Raw genomic sequence first — 21615 nt, forward strand, 5'->3', positions numbered from 1 at the left:
TGGAAATTTGGGTGAGAAGAAGGGGAAATCCATAATGTGAAGCATTTTACCTTTAAAAACGAGATTATGTGACAGTCACCTCACACCTCGTCTGTTTGGATAACTCCTAACCAAAGTGCAAGAATGCTGTATGATCACAGGCTGCATTGGAGTTTAGGGAACAACTGCTTTAACCTGAGCTGAAAAAAAAAGAGGAGGAACTCTGCTGGGCTGAGGGTCTGAGCAGTGGAGTGGGGATTCCCTCCTTTTGCCCTGTGCATATGCACAGTTTGGAAAGTCTTAAGTGGCAGGATGAGTCCTGGCCTGAAATCCCCAGTTCTAGAAAGTTTCAAAGACCTTTTTTCTGATTGTGACAGAGGGAGAAAGAGCTGGAAAAATCTAAATGCGGAGGTACCTCATCTGGGCCAGTGACAGGAGAACAGCCTTACAGATCTGTTGGTCTGAGGGCCAACATTAAACTGATTGTTTCATAAGCAAATTCACTCCATCCATTTCACTTATTCTGTACATAGTCATTCCAGAAGAATTCCCTGCAGTGCTCCCATCAACCATTCCCACCACTGCACAGAGCAGGGTACGTTTCTGGGCATTGCACTGACTCAGCCAGGCAGGAATTAAAAGCATTCCAGGCTGACTCAGTGCCTGATCCCGAAGATTTACAGATACCTTTACATTAAAATATCCCAGTGGGAATCCAGAGCCAGATCTAATGACCTCAGGTGCAAATAAAGAAAGCTGTTACATTCAGACCATTATTGTTCATGCTGCTTTGTGAATTTATTTCTTTAAATTTTCCACTTGTGCTCCTGCCAAGAGAGATCTATTAGACAGAAAGCAGCAAGAGTAAAACTTTATCATTTTGTTTCAAACTATAAAATAATTTACATCACATATTTTACTTACTTTTGTCTTTTTGTTTGTTTTTTTTTTGAAACCACAAACATTCCAGCATCACACTGTAGGAATAAGAATAACAATAGAAAGCATAACCTTTTGCATAGTATTAAATGAACAGACAGAGTAAGTTCTTTATTTACAATTATTGTCTAGATAAAAAAATTCATAAAAACAGATGAATGAACATATATTAATAACCCCTAGTGGGATGGATTGCCAATGTACCACTGTATTGTTGTCCACAAATCTCATGCTGCTAAGTACAGTACGTAGAGAGCGAGCATTTATATATTGCAGGGAATTTTAACAAACTGATCATTTTGGTTTTTGATCCATTGTTCCCATCACAGAGAGGTCAAGCAATAAAAGAAAGGAATTGTGATGCACGATTTGTAGTTGAAAGGTCATAGCTATTCTGCTTTAAAAAAAAAAAAAAGTCTATCATTTATCATATACATAAAGCACAGTCTCTGCTCACAAAAGCCCAAGTTTTCTATGCATCTCAGTTTATATATGTTGTACTATATATATACAGAATGCAGTGTTCATTTTCTTAACAGTTTTCAAGTCTGCAAATGGTACCTTAGGGAGGGGTACTCCTACAGGAAAATTTAAAAAAAAGAAACACAAGAAAAAATATGAAGAGTGTTTGAAAATAAAAAGGCAAACAGTCAGTGTTAAGATGTTGAAAATAAATTGTTCCAGTATTAATAGCTTCTGTAGATGATCAAGTCCAAAGCTAGAGGCTTCCCTGTAAATAGATAACACTTTTTTTCTTCTGAATATGATATCCCAAGTAGGCCATAGAAACCCAATACATGTTGTACAAAGGTTAATCACCGTATTTACAAAGCGAACAATCCTGACTGAGTTTTAATCACTTTGTTGCTAGGAGTCAGCTAAAATAATTATGGTTTCATGCTAGCTTGATACTGGTAAGAAAAGGGTCACACTATCTGTTGAACAGAGAGCTGTAAGTGCCTTCAAAGGCCTGTTCTGTTGGTCAGTGAGAAGTTTGGATCAGAGAGCGAACTACGTTTGAGCCAAAAACATTCAAGAGCTTCTACTCAAAAGTCCGAAGCTGGCAAGTCAAGCTGATTAGAACTTTACCTGGCTGATAAGTCTTGATGCACCCTGAAAACATCTGCTCAGTTCAGTCTGCAGTTTGGCCATGAGTCTAATCTTGGTTTGGAGAGTTCTGGCTTGGTTTAGTTCTCGTGACTGCAGAGATGAACCCCTTTTACGAGCCAACTTTAAGACAAAACCAGTAATAGTACCTCGACAAATCGATTTATCAAGCTAGTTTGAGAGTGTTCTCCAACACACCTGGCAGAATCAATTGTGTAATTCAAAATGTCTTTTGCACTGTACAGTTATGGAAAAGATCATATGCTGAAAAGTCTCCAAGCAAACTTTATATTAAATACAAAAATTATTTATGAAAATTCTGTGATCCACAAAGTGCTTAGCATTCAAGTGGTTGACATAGCAATTGTAGAAGCTCATAAATTTTAAGCTTTTTAGGGCTGTTACCATCTTGAAAAATATTTTCCGCCTCCCATACTGCAGGTTTGCAAAACAGCTTTCTTTGTAGAAAGCTCAAGGTAAAATAATGTATTACTGTGTTACAGTATACCTTGTGACTACAGGAAGACAACCTTGGTTAAAAAAAAAATCACACAAAGCACATCTCAATACACAATTAATAAAGATTCATTCAGTCCTAATAGTGCAGAAATTATATTTTTCTTTAAAAAAAAATCAAAGCAACAACCTACAGTGATTCTCATCCAAAATGCCAACAGCCCATACTTTGCAAGTAATAAGGAAATAAATGCCTAAATTGCTAATTGAAAAGGATTAAATGCCGTATATCACAGTATTTTAACATTTGTTTTATCTCCATATAGACAAACCAAATATAACTTATTTTAAATTATAAATTCATTTAATATCTCTCTAAAGATATTTTTGGAAGCCATTGCTGCATGTTTAAAGAATGAAATAGCCTCCATTATTGTATGTTGCACCAAAACAAATTCAAGCAGATTATCAGAGGGACCAATAAAAAAAAAAGAGGGAAAAAAAAAGAGAGAACCTGATCATTTTGATTTTTATTTGAAACAAAGGAAGCCTGGTTTACCTCCCTGTATATAGGATCACAATGCTACATCCAATGTGTTATATTTTGGCTTCTTTTGTTATTTACTAGCAGTATCTACATTATTTAACAAAAAAAAATAAATAAAATCAGGCAGAAATCAGAACACAGTTGTAATAAAATATCCAGGGTGCGCTATTACAGACATTTTCAATGAGCTGAGCTGAGCCATTTTTATACTACTTCGGCAGGAAGTGCTTTCTTAACCCTACAAATAGTTAAGGATATTTATCTACAGGTTTGTAAACAAATTACATTCTTTTTTAGGACATAAATAAGTTAAAATAGTCAGAGCAATTTGAGCAGAAACAAGGCAACATGCCAACAAAGAAACTTTATATATATATAACTATATATATATAGATAGATATATACATATATATAATTAATTATCTATATACTTATATGTATATATCTCTATATATAGTCTCATAAATGTTTAAGTTCCTCTGTCCAACTGGTGCAAATCTACTGTGCAAGTTAAGCTTCGCAACTTCAAAAAAGTTATTTAAATTAATCTATACAACTGAGTCCATGCCACACAAGCATTTCAAAAAACTCACAGACCAGTGAATTGGATAAATAGCCTCAGAAAGAAGTCCTCTGCAGTTCCTGCTTAAGGAGGAAAAAAAAAAAAACCAAAAAAGAAATAAAAACAAACAAAAAGAGAGAAAGAAGGGCCAGCAGTGTACAGTACATTCATGCAGGAGGATTTTTTTTGTTTGTTTTTGTTTTTCTGAAAGGGAACAGGGGGGTATGTAAATCAGCCATTCATTCTTTCCCCAAAACCATTGTGATCAACAATTCATTCACTTGTCTCAGAGTGAATAAGAGTTCAAACAGCTTTTCAGCCAGCAATGTTTTTAATATATATATTTATATATTTCGGTTGCTGTGGGGGGGAGGGTTTATTTTATTTAATTTTAATTTTTTTTATTTTTTTTTTTGCAGTGACCTTTTCAGCTAAAGTGATGTCTCCAGGCTATGTATTGGGCTTCCTGGACTAGAAGAGGTAGCTGATTTACTTGTATCAGTTGTAAGATTTATTCCACTGTCGATAGCACTGTTGTTCTTGTTCAGCGAAGACGGTGGACTCGAGTTTTTCTTGAGAGCAGGGTCTTCTTCTAGGTCTGTGTCATCAATGAGTGGGATGTGGGGCTGGGAATCTTCTATCCTAAATTCAGGATGAGTCATAAAGTTGTGAATAGAGGTTCTAGATTCTGGTTTTTCTAAACCTTCATAGAGAGAGCTACGGAATGCCTTCACGACGCGGATCTGGGGGGAGAAAAGGAAAGGGGTGTCAGAGGGGGAACCTGCCCGGGGGCAGCACCGTGTTAGAGAATAAATACTTTGTGAAAAATGTAGCATATGGTTAGGGCAGTGCAGGCAGCTGAAGTCCAAAGTCTCTGGATGTTATATGCATAAACGAGTGGCTCAAGTTATGTGCATTTTGAATATCTGTACCGACTGCAATATTAAAATAAATCAGGTTTAAAGCCATCAAAGAACTGATGGGAAGTACTGGTTAAAGAAAGCCAACGTGTCCACTCGTGTGGTACATCCCTAGTAAAAGACAAGCCATGTTAATTGTAATGCAAATGTAAAACCATGCATGTTGATAGTTTTTGCAGTGAGTAAGTAGGAAGGCTTTTTTTTAATTAAAAAAGTCTCTTTTGGTATTGTTAAAAAAAAAAAAAACATTACACATAACATATCACACTTCACAAACAGAAAAGCACAGAACACGGACACGGTCGGATGGGTACGGATGAGACACACACAGGAGCCAAGTGTAAAAACTATAAGTAATATCAATGTTTTAAAGCAAAATCTAAATGGATGCAGCCAAGAGCACAAAAAGCCAAGCAGACAAAGTACTAAGCATAATCATGCTACCACAGGGAAAAAAAAAATCACAATTACCACATGAACAGAGATAACTTGCACACAACAACTACACTTGGAAGCCTGGATAATGTGAACATAAGTATCGTTGAACCAACTTTTATTTTTCCTTCATGCATATGTGAGGTAAACACTCGAGTATAGACCCACTGTTCTAGCCATTTAGCTTTCGAATAAATATAAAAACATGTAATAAACTGATGTCTTGGTTGTTGGGTTGAATTGAATTGTTAACAGCAAGGTTTGTTTTTCATTTCTGTGTCTCGGTTGTAAAAGTCTGAAGTTAAATGTTGGAAGCGACACAATTGATGCCAGATATGCAGTCTTTAAACTAGGTCAGCTGACTGATGCCAGGGCAATCTAATGCCATTAAGCACCTGACAGTAAGAACACGGGTGAAAATAAATCCAGACTCAGCCCATGAGGCTGTCAGGGATGGTGCTTTCCCAGCAGGAAACGAGAGGAACAGAGTGAGGAGGGGGGGACACTAAATCTTCTGTGAGTGGGCAAAGGGAGGGATGCTGTCTGTGTCCCAGTGACCTACCACTGAAAAGAAGTGAAGGTTTGTGCTGGTTTACTGCTGAAAAAAACATAACTTTCTGGAAGGGGGTGGAGGGGCAGAGAGGAAAAAACAGGATGGCAAAACGTGATTTGTTGGCAAATGTTTTATGGCTAAGTATGAGTTCTATCCTTCTACTTCCATGTAGTCCATGAGCGGATTTTTAGCATTTCCTAGAGAGGACACTAAAACACAGGCAGAGGCAGAAAAGGTGCAAAGCAGGTATTGTGAAAGCTTCTCCACACACATTTGAAATGGTTTGGTGGTTGGCATGTGTAACTTTTTACATGTAAATATGCTGCTCGTTATTGGTTGGCCTAATACACCCACTAATTAGGAAAGCTTTAATTCCTCTTTTAGTTGGCAGACTGCATTTTAGTAATGGCATGGGGTCACAGTGTTGCAGCTGGGGGGTCCAGCTGATCCTGTGGTTGGATTTGGCCAAGTTGCACAGAATTTCAGCACATTTTTCTCTCTTTGAACTCGGTCCTTGTTTATGGTCTCCAAATTTAGATATTCATCATTTAAAATTCCTAAAATCAGAAGTCATGCCAGCTTTAGATATGTGGTCCTTGGTCAGTCCAAATACTCTCCCTTTTCTTTATACATCCATTTGGTAACAGCAGGGTACAGTACAGAAAGTAGTTCATGTGACTGCTTATGCTCAAGATAAGAGGATTGGAGTGGTACAGAACAGCTTATCCAGATCTTGGGGTACCACAAGATTTTAGGTTGGCAGAGGTGCAAGTGGGAAGATTGTCTCGCACGATAATAAATAAATAAACTCTGAATCAATTTTACCCACTCCAATCATCCAGTGTACCTGAGAGAGCACCTGGAATTATAAATCAGGGTTTGAATCAGAGCTGAAGCTCAGTTGTTCTGTGCCATCTGAGGGCTCTGTATAGTGAGCAAACAGACTGCGATAAGAGATTCATTTGCATTACTAAAGGCAGTATTTGAACTCAGGGAGAAAAGGTGACACACTAATTCCTTCATTATCTATGCCTTTCTATCTTGTATTTTAAAGTGCAAAGTAATCAGCCTAAATGATGAGAAAAAACAGAATTATTGTTGAGGCAGCTTTAAAAACATGTCACTGTATTGTCCTATTTTAAATCGGGAAACTTTGTAACATGGTTATAGCATGGACTGATAAGGTGACATTCTCTGCAAAGCTATGTATTAGGGTTTCTGCTGTCTAAACACAAAAACCAGTCCAGCTCTTTCAGGTGCAGCTGAATGCTAGAGCTTTTCAATTCACAAAATCATTTCATTGTCTTGAATACAGCCACTTCTTATTGCATAGGTATAGGTTCTATTTGCCAGCTGGGTTCTTTTTAGTGAAGGTAAATTTTTACCTGCATAGAAAGGTTTGATATTATGCTTGAACAGGTCCAGCAGAACCCAATGAAAGTACAGCTTTTCCTCAAGTTGCACAGTGTCTTTAAGTCTCTATGTTTAACAAGGGAGGAACCAAATTTAATTTGTGAGGCTTCACATTCTGTGGTAGAGAAAGCAGCTACATTGCTTTGAATACCAAAATTTGGCATCTAATTTATATTTAACACCAAGTCTTTAGTCAGTCTAGGTAGCTGACTAACATCTTACGTAGTTGAGGGAAAACAATAGATTTTGGCTGTATTTAAAGGCAGTTATGAAAACGTGCCTGCCCTGCCCTGAATTTGGAACTAATGGGCCATTGTAGGAAAACACCAAACTCGTGTGTTTTGCTCAGATGTTGTCTGAAGATCGAACTGCAGAATGTGCCACCAGCCATCAGTCCCTCACTCTGTGTGAAGACCCGTGGCAAAATTTTGGCCTGGACTGTTTGAGTCTTGCAGGAACATTTAGGTGTTCCTAGAATAAGTTCTATTTGTCCACATTGATTTTCACCGGAAATATTAGCTTAGAACTGGTTCAGATCTACTGACACCTAAGATGATTATTAGTCTGAACACAGTGGTAATGTAAGGGCCAAACTTTGGCCTTAGATTTCTAAATATTTTTCCTCACTAGGGAGGTGTAGTATCCCGGCTTCTTCTCTTAAAATTTCTCTGCAGTTTCAGAGATGTGTATTTGTTTTCCATTAATTTTTCCTGTAAGGAGAAACTCCCTCCTCAATTTTAAATGCTGCATATTTAGCTTGGCATCTAGAAGAAAAAAAATTTATTTTTTTCAGTGTCACACCTCGTTGAGTGACAGAATTTCTGCATCACAGTGTAATTCAAAACCTCATTCATAGCCTGTCGCCCAGTTTATCAAATTACTGCTTACAGGGACAAAACTTACTTCTTTTGTTTGGAGAAATGAAACTAGAGGTTTTGTTGGCATATAAAGGTGGCATTTTAACTTCTGTATCATCATTTAATATCTAATACTACCGTATATAATTTTCCTCTTATATGTAATGCTAGTCCCATATTTAAGAACTGAAAAAATATTATTTACCCAGAGTTCCATGGCCCAACAGCAACAAATTCTTTTCATACATGCTTGAGGTCAAGATTTGAAATAACGTGTAAAATGTTTAGGGTCTCTGCTGAAACAAAGCCCACATTATTTTTTAAATGTTTTTGAAGATAAGATAAAATAAAGCAGATGAGCTTGATCCAATGTTTTTTATGGCTGTACAGCATGTAAAAGCAGGGACATACCCATGATGAATAGAACCCAGGGAGGGTCGGTTTAGTATGAACTGTGTAGAGTTCATGTAATGGTATCTCTTCATGGTACTGACAATGCCAAGGGAAGACAAACAGTGTGATACAACTCCCTTTTCTCACAGTAATGGAGACAACAGAAAAAAAAATGAACTGCTTTTAAACAAAAGACTGTGGGGACAACACTTCAGGACATTTTTGACAGTGCTATAAGTTTCCACTTCTTTCTTCTCTGGAGCTGTAATAGAAAAAACTCTTCAGTTTCATCCCACCTTGAAAGTCAGATTTATTATACTGCATCAGGCAAGAAAAAAAAGAAAAAAAAAAAGAAATAGAATTTTAGATACTACAAATTTTTCCCTTTAGAAGAAAAAGATGATATTCAGAATCTCATTCCTAAGTACAACCAACTAGGCAAAATATACCAAGCCTGTTAAGCATCAACAGATATATTATGGTTGGTAGTGTGTGGGCTTATACTCGAATGTTTACCTGGCTTTATATAAGCCAAGTATCTTGAGTTTGGTTCACATTCATTTCAGGCTCAAGGTTAAAGACTCACAACCTCTTTTTATTTCACTCTCTCCTGCTGAACCCTTTTGTCCAATGTTCTCTAGCCCTCTGGGAAAACAAACACATTTAATATTCAGACAGTAGAGAGTAGGGCACTGCAACAGCAAATAAATTCAATACTGAAAGGTCAGTAAGGTGATTAGTATAAAATTGTAAACAAGAGGTCAATTTTGTAAAGAGATGCCAACTCTTATGTGTAACTGATACTATTCTATATCAAGGCTATATAAAGGTATACCCTATAAAAATGTAAAGGAGTTTGGTCAAGTACTATTGCATGTGTAAAGCTTTGAAATGGAAAACATCTTCAGTGTGTTTGTACTTGTTTATTTTTGAGTCCTCCCAGTTTTAGGTGAGTAAAATCAGATTAGGTATCCACAGGAGGAGTTACTGCATGTATTGGAGTCACCTGTAAGTGTTGTGGCCAGTCTGTCCTGGATAGTGTGATGCAAAAGTCGAGCAAATTCAAATATAAAGTAAAAAAACCCAAATGATAAATTTTAGAAAAATTATAATTTCTAGGTTTCTGTTTTAATGAGTGAAAGAGATGCATAAAATTGTCTATGCTACTTTCTTTCCACCAAAATGTGCAGTAAATCCAGCAAGTGCTGCTGAAAAGTGAAACCACCTGCAGTAAGAGGAAACCAAAATACCTACAGAGGCCTGATTCTCATTTCACAAAAGGTCCACATGGCTAAATTCCACTGTATTTTTGAGCACTAGAGTAATTTAGAGTATAAAAGCAGAACATATGCAGACTTTCCACTTTCCATAACACATCTCTTTATTGTAGGATTGCTCCAAAATTATGGAGCTTGTCATTTTTGTATCAGACTTGACAAAGTTTAAATATATCACTCAACCCTTTGAAAGAACGTGTTTCTGTGTTCCTGCCATGTCACATCTCCAGCTGAGAGCTTTGTTTTATATTTAGACTCTAAACCTAATTATTTATCCTTCAGGGAAGATATGCTGAAGTTGATTTTGATCTGGCATATCCCACCAGGATTGTCAAACCTTGGTTACAACCAGTGGGAACTTCTAAGCTCTGAAGGAATCTCTGTCTCTAGTTCAATGATGTCCCAAATGATGTAACTTTTATAAATATAATTTTAGATGTGGACTTGGTTTGAGTTCTGCTTGTCCCATTTCCTCCTGTGATAGTTATATGATGTTGCGCAGAAAATGCCCACTAGACTTGGTCTGTGATCTGAATATAGATTGATATTGGCAATTATCTTTGCCTTAACATCAATTAAAATAGATTTTTTTTTAAAAAAGAAAATTCCATCCAAACTTCAGATTTTCTCTCAGGTTTCAGCTGTGAACTCTGTGCAGCTGAACTACGTTGATAGAAAATTAAACATGTAAGAAAGCACAAGCTTTTCGTACACAAAGGTTACAAACAGTTAAACTATGCTGACTTTAAAGTTACCAATTAGTAAATGGGCTGTGAGAGGCACTAAAATGAAGCTTGCTGAATGTCTTGCATCAGCGTGACACGATTTGCAGATGCTCATGGCCTTGTGCCAATGCAAAGCAAACACATGTGTAACACTTCTACCTATAAATGACAGTTCAGGCCCTTGTGCCACTCCGAGCAAATGCTGCTTTCGTGACACTTCTACCTGCACATGACAGTTCCTTGGCAAGTCCCATAGACGTCAAATATTCTTTAATTAAAGGGAGAATGAAAAAGGTTGTCTTTCCATGCAAATTAGCCCCAAATCTGAGGGCTGTAACTCCCTCCAACAAGTGAAGCAGAGCAAAAAATACGACCTTAAGGGTGCTGTGCTCTTATGGGAAAACACTTCCAAAAACCAACTAACAAATAAAAAAAAAAAAAAAAAGACCAAAAAAACCTTCAGAGATCTGTGTGATAGACAAATACTACTAATAATGTTTTGTGATTGTTTGGTAAGATTTTAATTGCTGCTGTAACATTTGGAGCCATCACTCAGTATTTTTTCCTGTCTTACCCATACAAGTGCCTTGATTGAGGCGACCATTGCTGCAGTTAATGGAATAAAAGTTGTGTGTGATTCCATTAGATACTCACTTCTAAAAATCTCAGATAAAAGTGACAGACCTCAACAGAACAAAGAAAAAGGAACTTGCAAATACGAGCAGATTCATGATCTGGGAGGTTGCCTTTTGGTGGGGTTTGTTGGTTGTTTCTCCAATGTTTCCTACACTTAATATTTTTAAATTATAACCTTTTATGAAAGAAAGGAGTTCTTTTTGTAAGGGACCTCCTGCAGTTTCTGGCTGTTTCCACTTAGGAAGAATATAAACTATGTGTGAGAATGAAAGGAAGGGCAAGTAAGAAAGGAATATTAAATGTGTGTCTTTCTTGGAAAATCTGAAACCGTGTTCTTTTGCAGGGGTTACCTATTGATGACATAAACAACATCTGAGGTATAAACAGATTAGGATAAAGAATGACTTGTTTACTTTGTGTACAGTTAGATATACTCATCCTCTACCTAATTAAGCAACATAGTAGTGAAGGCTTTAAGTATATACTCAATTTTAAGGAAGAAACTAACATTTTATGTTACTATTTCTGTGCTTCCAAAGCAAAAAAAGTATCCCCATTGCCCCAAGGATCTGATTTTGTTTTCCCAAAATAAAACATGGAAAGAAATGCATATAAAATACATATTCATCATTGCTTTAACTAAACCCACCCTTAACTCTGTAGTGTAACATCTTTCAGGTGGTGGAAGATTGTGGGTATCTCGTCTGTGTGTTCATGCACATGACACAACAAGACCTCAGAACCTGGCCAAGACCATATTGCTTATAGAACCTTAAGTTTCCTATGTTTTCATTTTCTGTAGCTTAAATGTGTGCATATTAAATAGGTGTGCATATTAATTTGCATTTAAATAAAATTTTCTCACTTTATCAGAGTATACAAAATGCCAGGTTTCAATTTGCAGAATTTTTTACCTAATTTATTTAAAGCTGCAAGGTCTTTCAAAAGAGGTAAGAGACTCATGTTACTGTCAATTAATGTTGACATGCAGAAATTTGTAATTTGTTATTGGCAAAAACACCATCACTGCTAAAAAATATCAACATTACTAGGGAAACTATAATATTGTGCTAAATATTCCTTTGTATAAATTGCTTTTAATTAAGGTATTCCACAATTCGAGGAAAGATTTGAATGGGCCATATTTATGAAATATTTCAGGTAATAATTGCTAATCTGTTTCACAAACTACCATTTGACAGGCAGATTTCTTTTTAAGCCTGCACTAACCTTTGAATCAAACATTAATTTGCAAAAAAATACTAGAAAAAAAAATGTTTTTTAAAACATTCCAAAATGTTGTTATAATCCTGCAGAAGAAATCTCACAGAGTGGTGAGGTGTCACAATGAACTATATTAACTTTATTGTTTTTTAATACGAAGAACTGCATAAATGCTCTGTTCAATTAGACTTACATATTCTTATCAATAGAGCATCATGTGAGTCTTATTTTTTTTTATTTATTGATATCAGAACCTCTCCATTTTGGGCTCCCAAAATGACAGCTGAAATATCACAATTACTGCAACATGCTGAGCACCAGTTCTCTGAAAATAAACCTTCCTGACAGTACCTCATATGGCGCCCTTTCAAATATTAGACCCTTTTTTCTTTGCTGTACTCAAGGTTTTCCCTTGATACTCCCCATAGTCTACCTACATGTATTTTTAAGATTCCTGAGAGAGGGAAAGGCTTCAAAATCAGAAGGATAGTTATCCAAATTATCCCATTATTGCCTTCTACCCCATATGAAGAAGGCAATGATTTAGGGTTGAAGTCATTCTGAGCAGCTCAAAGGAAAGAAGCCAGTCCTGCCCGACCACACACATTTTAAGCAGATCTAGGGGCTGAAAAGCAGATCTAAGTGTGCATTTTGCTACTGAAATTTCCTCAGAAAATGCCAATTCACAAAAACATACCCCATTTCTATGAAATTTGGATTAGGAAAGGTGTTCCAGGTTCTTGACAATAAGCAATACACTGTAAATACCCAATTTAGAAATAAAAACCATAGGGGCTTTGTATTTGTTTAGTTTTTGGGTTTTTTCCACTGTCAGTCATAGGTTTATGTCTTTGTATGGATAAATCAGGACTTTCCCTGTTATAATTCGAAGCACACACTGGATTAATACTGAACAGGCATTCTACTGTGGTAATAAAATACTAACAGTCCAGAATAACCACTTTAAAGGCCCAATCTGCAATTTCCCTCATGAATGGTGATACTTATCTCTGGGAAGCCTAACAAATCAATCATCTGGTTTTTATTTTAGTGAGTAAACGTGGCTATGACCACAACTGAACTCTGCAGACACTATTTTATTTCCCCAAATGAAAAGTGACAAAGACTGTAGCAGATTATGCTTTCTCCTGTTAATTAACTTCAGCCCTTAACCTAAGTCAGGCCTTTCTCAAGATGGAAAACTATTCAATTCTTAGTTGCTTTGCTGCAATGGGGTGTAGAGAGGGAAGATAAATCGTCTACTTTCGTTTTATTACACCCATCCTTTCCGACTGCTGCATACAGCATGTTATTGGAACACAGCACAGCAGAATGAGCTGCTCTCTGTTTCCTGCTCCAGTGTTGAAATGCTATTACAGGCAATCATTTCCTGGATGAAAGACTTGATATTTTTGTGTTTTGTGCCCTGCTCAGCGTGGAAATGAGGGAACCTGGAGTTGTCAGAAGCAGTTCCAATGCCTGTGGCACAGCAGGGCCCTGCCTTGGCTTCTCCTGATCCTGCTGCTGCCCTCAAACACTTGGGGTTGTTGGAGGAAAAGTTATCAGGCCAAACTTCCCAAGGGAAAAAACCAGGAAAATATACCAAAAATCTCCAAGAAGCAATTTCCAGAGTGTGAACCTCACTGGCTTTTTGGATTCCTAGCAAAATGAAAAATTCCCCTTTAAGTCCAACAAAATTTCTGCTGCAGGTCTGAATGCCTGATGTGCAAATACTGAGGGGGTTTGTGCTCAAACAGAATGGAAAGGTCAGGCTTCCTTCTTTTCTTGCAGTTCTGGAATTTTGTGTCCTTCTCTTGTCTGCCTTCCCTCTCTGTGTTGGGCAGACAGATGAGACTGTCTTCTTGTCTGTTGGGCCAACTTTTCACTAAAACTTGCCTGAGGAATACACCACATAATTTTCTGAAGTGTGTGACAAGCTTGTAAACTAAGTCCTATAAATTTAAGTATTCTTTTAATGTTGGTTACACCACAATAAAAAACAGCTACTTACAGTCCTGACCAAATAAAAATCTAAAAACAGAGTTACATCTTTAAGGGTTTTACTGAGCAACTGGAATACTTCTGTTAGTGAAGGAGCCCTTTCTTATTTTCTGCTTCAAAGCTTTCTTCATTCACTTCAGTACCTCTTCATTAGATGTTTTGCATCTAAAAGGAAGTCGTGTCAGGAATTCCGTGTTTAGACACCTGCTTCTTCTAACAAATTTGTTACTACGTTTATTTTGGTTTTTTCAACACTGTCCTTTAACTTGTCTAGCTCCCTCTGCCTTAATGCTTAACTGCCAGTGAATTTAGAGACAACAAATCTACTCTTTCACCATTCATGTAAAGTTTAATCCCTCAGCCTGGAATCAAACTAGATTCCTTATTTCCTTGTTCTTTCCTGTACATCCTTCCTGGACATGAGTGACCTATGTTACACTCAGTCTTCCAGATGGAATAATCTTTTATCTGACAACTTGTATTGCTTAATATATGTGCAGAGTCATCTAAAGTACATACTCCATAACCAGTAGAAAATATATCCAGTGAAACTGAGAAAAAATGCCACAGAAGCCTCAAATAAAATCTGAATCTTCATGCACTGTCTCATATGTCCTGTACTCTAGAGGTTAAAAGCTGTGCACACCATTTCTGAGGTGCACACAGCTAATAAAAATATCAACGATTAGCAGCTAAAAAAAACCCAAACCAAAAAAAACCAGCCCTTATGTCCTGGTAGTAGAGACAATTTTTTCTGATTTTTACTGCAGAACAGAAGAGACAGAGGAGACATTTTTTCTGACTGTTAATCCAGAAGAGATTTTCAGCGGGAATTTCTCTTGTCATTGATGTTAATAGGACTCAAGATCTCATTCACCTCATCTCCCTCCAGGATATAAATTAAAAAAAAATTAAAAAATAAATTAAAAAAATTAAAAATAAATTAAAAACTACTGGAAATTCCTGTTTTAACAGCAAGCTAACATCACTTGCAACGACTCAGGGAGAGTATCTGCTGTACACAAAGTAATCATGTCAGGGGTTTTTCTAGGGAGGTGTGAACTGCTCAAACTAACAGGACAAAGGGGGAAGGGGCAGAGTAGCTGAGTCTCAAGTGACTGCTACGTTAAGTTGGCATCTCTGTAGGTCTGATGCATTAAGAATACACACTCACGCCCAGCCGCAGCAGCAGAGGTGCTGGTAGGAGAGGAAAGAGCATTGGATAACGATACGTGACTAGGGCTAGAAATATTGGTTACATCCTGGGTCTGGCTTGTGACGGAGGACTGTCTCCTTAGAGCCCCCTGAAAGGAAGTGCCACTCTTGAAAGTATTGACTACTTCGATCTGTAACGGAGGAAAGAACGAGACAAGTTGCTTAAAGTATGGATACAGATGCATAACTGACAGGAATAATAATGAGAAACAATAAATCACACAGTTTTATACTTCAGTTGGAATAAATACTTTTAAGCGTCCCTTTTAGTGTTTTTTTTCGTGTTTTTTTTTTTTGTTTTTGTTTTTGTTTTTTAGAAATGAGGCAATTCAAATTTTCCGTCTGGATAAAATGAAGCAGCTCCATGGGAGGCAGTGGAGCTGCATCAGTTTAAACAACGAGAAGATTTGAAGTGACAATCCTGAAAACTTAAACCGTTTTATTTATATGGAAATAAAATAAACTGGAATACTTGATATAACTAATCTCCACTTTTTTTCCTACTGGAATACTTGATACAACTAATCTCCAATTTTTTTCCTACTGAGAATAAAATTATGCTGTTCTTACCCTCCTGGTGTTCTTCAGGAGGGAGGAAAATTCAGTTACTCAATTGGAATCTTTTGGGCGGAGATAGGAATGATACCCAACCAAACCAGGAAAACTTTAATATTCAAAATATGACTCCATTTTGTCTACAAAACCAAGGTTGTTCAGCACACTATTTTGGTAAAGTAAGTGTTCCAAGGTTTTATCTGACTTTTTCTGTCGTGAAAGTTAGTATAAGTTTAGCAGAATGATAATAAATGTTGGGTTTTTTATAACTACAGGTTTAAAAATATTAATATTTTATTTTTTTACTGAGCACTTAAAATCAGACAGAAAACTATGTAGAACTGGGTCTACTATTGAAGCAAACAACATTACAAATTTCTACTTGTTATTTTCATGTCTGTTGTATTCACTGTTTGATATATCCATCCTGAGCACCTTCCTGAGTGCTTTTATTCATCACCACAGAAGATGAGTTAAAACCAGAGCTGAGTATTTCAAGGCATTCTTCGTCACCAGTATAGTCTAATAAAAAGCAGGCTTTGTGTGCAAATGTAAAACCAGGGACTGGCAGGAGTTTCTACCAAGGAATAAATATATCCTAAAAATCCCTACACACAGAAGTGTCCCCTCTGTTCCATCAGTACAGCCACGACATGACAAACAGCAGTAATATCCATCAGAGTGATTCAACCAACTACTTATTTCAAGTAACCCACTGTTAGTAGATCCTGCATCCCAGATTTCTGGAGATACACAGCCTAGAAAGTAGTTGGGAAAAAGTAAAGTGGTGGTATATATTTATCTATTAAAACAACACAAATCTAAATTTTAGCCCTCCTAAAGTTTCCAAATGAAAAGCACTATAATAAATTGGCTGTTATTTTCTGCTGTCAGTCTTAGGATTAAACCAGTTGGTATGGCTGCTTTTTCTACTAGTAAGGATGTTTCTCTTCCCATAATCTTATCTTTGGACCTCATTGTTTAATTTCCTGTACGTTTTTATGGGAATAATCATACCACAGGCAGCTGTAAAAGGGATCAGAGGTTACTGCTGTAAAATCGTCACACTGAACTTTTACTGAAGGATTTTTTCCCTGCCCCTCTGTTTGAGCCCTGTTTGCCACACCCATTTCAATGTGCACACTCTGAGTTGTACAGCACTAAGCAGTCACCACAACACTGGAGTGGTTTTGGCAGCAGAGTTACATGTCCAATAAAAAAATCACAGTTAAAAAAAACAAAAAAAGTACAACATGAGGTGAGTTAGCATATGGAACAGGGGTACAAGGGAATCATTAACTAAGGTTCACGCTGGCATCTAGAAATAAACCCATATGGCTCAAACCATTGATTATATGGCATGTTAAATACTCACCTGAAATGCTCAGTGTACAAAAGTAGAATTAAATACAGATCTTGGGTTTTCATGACCTACCACAGGTGACAGAGCACTCTTCAAAAGAGACCATTCAAAAAAGGTTTTAAAGACTCCCGCTGAGAGCATGAAGTGTGTGGAAGACACAGATGATAAATCCTGAGCCAAAGGGCAATTCTAGATGTACAAATGCCTTTCTAAGAGACTGAAAGGTCTCAGATTAGAGTGAAAAGATAAGGGAAGATCTGCATTTAATAGTTTCTTCAGAGAACAAGAATTACAAGCATGTAATTTAGTTGTTCTCCTGAAGAAAGTAACTACACTTCTTCACGAATATAATTCACAGTGGGAGGATGACAACCTTTCCAGAATCTTAAAAGCTGAACATTCAGGGCTTTATCCTGCATGAAGCCAAGAAAGAGGAGAAGAACTTGGCCCAAAAGTTTCTCTTCTCAAACAAGAAAATAACAAAGAAGAAAGAGTTCATGGAAATAAATGGTGCATTTTAAATTAAGATGCAACTGTTTAATTACAAAGGAACGCGCTTATTTAGAGTAATTCAAGTTGCTAAAAAGAAGAAAGTAAATGATAAGTCATACATCATGAAAAGTTTAAAATGTTTCCAACACACTGTATGATGCAGTAGTGTTTTGATTATAGACCTTTAGGTGGAGAAAAATAGTACTGTCCTATTTGAAGCTTATTTGTACAGTTGAAATTTTTCACACCCATCTCATTTGTCTGTATGTTCTATACTCTAGAAGCTCCACATATTTTAGGTGTGCATGGCTAATAAAAATAGCAGTGATTAGCAGTTAAAAAAAATAGAACAATCTCACACTGGACAGAATAATCCTGGCAGAACAAGCCTTTTTTTCTGTTTTCTAATGCAGAACTCATTTTGACAAAGCATTTCGGTTGTCACTAATGTTAATAGGACCCAGGTCTCATTTGTTTCATCTCCAACCAGGATATTAGTTTTTAGAAAATCAAACCAAAAACCTTTCAGCATGAAATAAAACAGCTTCCATTTCACTTCCATGTGGCTACTGCGATGTTTTCTATATTGAAAGCTATAAAATGAGGTGCTAGCTTTTTATCTAACTTCAGAACCACTTGCCAGGAGTGACTTTCGTTGCCAGAGGGTTTGCATTAGCTCAAGAGAAAAGTTTTAATACAGAAAGGAAGGGGAAAAAATGTAGTACAGCACTTCAATGTATTTTTTAGCATCTGAAGAGGAAAGATCTTTGTTTAAGGAGCTGTTAACATGTCACCTGCATATTTTTCAGTTTTCTTTTTTATTCTCAAAACATTTCTAGACACATATTTCCCACTTGATGCAGATAAAACAAACTGAATTACAGGATGAATGAAGCAGAGGAGGAAAGAATCAGACCAGTGTCTGACATTTAACTTGAAAAGTTTTCTAATCTCCACACTCCAGAAAGTCTCCATTCTCAAATGTGAGGTGACAAAAGAAAATTGTCAGTGTACAACTAAAAAAAGATGCAATGGTTTTTGGATGTTACTCAGATGACGCAGTTTTGCCTCAAGTGAACCTGGTGAACTTCCCAAAGGCTGTTAGACCTGCCAAGAGAGTGTGATCAGTGTTGTCTCTCCCTTCAGAATGAAGAGTTTGTGAGAACTGTAACAAAGACTTGGGACAAGTTGCTGAAAAGTAGCAAAGATTGAAAAGTCCAGTCTTTTATGGAACTTCAGACCACCTCTATAACTCCCTCAAACTTGCATAACTAAGATGAGCCATTTGTGAAACTTCACATGTCAGTGGTCTTCTGAGAGAACTATCTAGTAAGGAAACACTCTTCCATTCAGAGGAGAACACACATCCATCCAGAGAATCCCTCTAGTATAATTATAACACAACAAAATATCTGAAGGACCAAAAGCAGACAAAAAAGAAAACCAGAAGTCAATAGCCAGTCCCTGACTTGATTCTGTGCATTTTTCATACACATTTCTCTAAAGTAAATTGGTGCATGTCTTCATAGAAATAGGTCTGACATTTCAGTGTGAAGAATCACAGTGGAAACCCCTTCTCTAGGTTTGGACCCTCTGTTTTGAGAGAAGATGTAAAAGAGAAATGTCTTTAAGGCTGTAAAGTTTTGTCCATTTGGATGAGTTTTCGTTGGAGCACTACAAGGGAGACCTGAAAACAAACTCCAGCACCACTGTAGATTCTTTATAACTGCTTTAGGAGTGAAGGCTTTTGTGGGGTGCTGTGGCTTTCTGTCCAACAATGATTGAATAGAAAAATAAGCAAAAATAATCTAATTTACAGCACAAGACGGTGGAAACTGGTCTTACTAGGATTTGAATGATCAAGCTAGTTGTGAGTCTAGAGTTTATTCCTGGTCTTACTGTCATCCTCATACAGATATAAAGTGAGGGGATGCTCTACCTTCTTCTTCCGCATCTCCAGGAGTGCATTAGGCATCAGAGGATTCTTGCAAATCCTCCAGCTCCCCAAGGATGCTACAGACATCCTCATCCTCTTCCATCAACTCTTCTTTAGCTGGCTTCCTGAGAAACGTAGTACAAGTGTATGAATTCATTGGGATGGGCCACAACACACAGCACACGAGGATGTGCTCAACTCAAGGTCCATCCAACAGTGAGTCTAATTTCACCTGCATGGAAGTTCATCACTCTCCAGTGGACACCTTGGGACTATTTTTGAATCTGTTGTCCCATTTCCTTTTTTTTCATTATCATTCCACGAATGTGAAATGGATGTAAAAATCAGTCATCGAGTAAACAAAATGAGACCAGAAAAAAAAAAAAATCACAGAGGCTTCTTGGCAGAGAAGCAATAAATCCTACTGAAGGTACTTCTACGACTAAGAGCAGAAAGGAAACTAAGAAGATGGATGTTAGCAAAGGAATATAATTATTGTTCATTATGTTTTAAATAGTATAAAAGAAAAATTTATCTGTGAATTAAGTGGACAAAGATTTGCAGGACTAAAAGCAACCTCTCAGACTAGAAAAAGAACTGAAAGGATGTAATTTGTTTTTTTGTGCTTGTTTACACTCACCACAACCAGAAAGACATCCTGACAGAAATGCCAACAGACAACACTGCTCCTAGAGCCACCAGGAAGAAAAGAATGCACATTTAGAGATCATCTTTTCATAAAGATCACCATTACCTGGACACCTGTTTGTCACCTCTACACTGTGACAATTTGAATTTTCTCTGATGACGAGTGCTCCTGACTAAAGGAGTCGAGACACACAACCTCAAAGCTGAAGATCCGTATTTAATTACTTACCACAGACCCTTGGGAAATTCCCAAACCCTTAATGTCTCTACCACCAGTTTCCACCCCCTTTTATGCTCAGTGGATGCACCAAAGACACCCAACTGCCCTAATGTTTTCCATATTTTTTTTCTGAAATACATGGCTGCATCTTTTTCTCAAAAAAAAAAAAAAAGGTGTCAATTTGTAGAGGGGAAAAACCAGAATGTCCTGTTTATCTTGGATGACAACAAACCCCCAAATCTTCTGAGATGAAAATGCTGTTTAGAAGATTCTCCAAAGACAAAAAAAAAATCTAAATCCTTCACCTCTTTTCTTCCTAAGCCTCACATAAAGCACTCACAGCTGATATCTGCTCTCTTCTGCAAGCCAGCAGAAATACTTGATTTTAAAAATATCAAGCAGAGCACACTGAGTGCAATAAAACACTATTTCACTGCAATGGAAAAGGCAAAATAAATAATTTTTTAGCACTCCAGGACAAATTTTCCTAGCTAAGGTAATCTGTACTATATTTAGCACCATGATTCAGTGCAAAGGGGATTTTTGTATTTAGCAAAAGTTGAGGATAGATATTTCTAAGAAATCATCTGTAGCAGCCAACACATACACCTCAATATTTAATGGATTCTTAGTCCCTTCCTACTAAAAACAAATCCAAAACCACATTTTTCACTACCTAATAAGAAAGAAAAGCAATTCCTTTTAATCATAATATATATGTGGTGGTGCCAGAACAGAATAGATCTATTTTTTTTTAATCAAATGGTACTTCATACTTCAGACTCAACAATTTAAAATTATTCTGTTATTGCAGAAATGGCAGCAACAATATATTTTTGACAAAATAAAACACTGTGGTTTAGAAAGCCTTCATAACATTATCACAGATGATGTTTTCCAGCACTATTTTATGTCTTCTCATCACTGAAGTAGAATATGAACGTCCGTTCACGGTATCCCCCAAACACATATTCCTACTTTTGCATGTTGTCATTTTATAATCTTTTCAATTTATCTTTCCTGCTGTACAAACACTCCTCTGTTCAGTTCACCTGTTTTATTTTCTGCTTGTTCCTCCTTTGAAAACAGCCAAGCAAATTCACAAGGACCATCCTTTGCACACACAAACACTCTGGGGACTCTCCTTTCAACATTATCTTGC

At 36.9% G+C, this 21615-nt stretch overlaps 1 protein-coding gene across 19 annotated transcripts in view; it reads right to left on the reverse strand.

Annotated features, from left to right (window-relative positions):
• Positions 1 to 752: 752 nt before the first annotated feature.
• ATP2B2 (ATPase plasma membrane Ca2+ transporting 2) overlaps positions 753 to 21615 on the reverse strand; it is a 409505-nt gene continuing 388642 nt past the window's right edge. For 12 of the 19 annotated variants that reach the window (XM_027701197.1, XM_027701186.1, XM_027701198.1 and 9 more), the window contains 2 exons: positions 15284 to 15370; positions 753 to 4333 (listed from right to left, as the gene is read on the reverse strand). In XM_027701197.1, the coding sequence (XP_027556998.1) occupies positions 4022 to 4333; positions 15284 to 15370 (399 nt within the window). In that variant the 3' untranslated portion in view covers positions 753 to 4021. Of the gene's footprint in view, positions 4334 to 8750; positions 8807 to 15198; positions 15371 to 21615 lie in introns of all 19 variants that reach the window. The other 7 variants (XM_027701200.1, XM_027701203.1, XM_027701204.1 and 4 more) reach the window with 3 other exon arrangements.

Source organism: Neopelma chrysocephalum, unplaced genomic scaffold, assembly GCF_003984885.1.
Source record: "Neopelma chrysocephalum unplaced genomic scaffold, ASM398488v2 Primary Assembly neopelma1_151, whole genome shotgun sequence".
Classification (NCBI taxonomy): domain Eukaryota; kingdom Metazoa; phylum Chordata; class Aves; order Passeriformes; family Pipridae; genus Neopelma; species Neopelma chrysocephalum.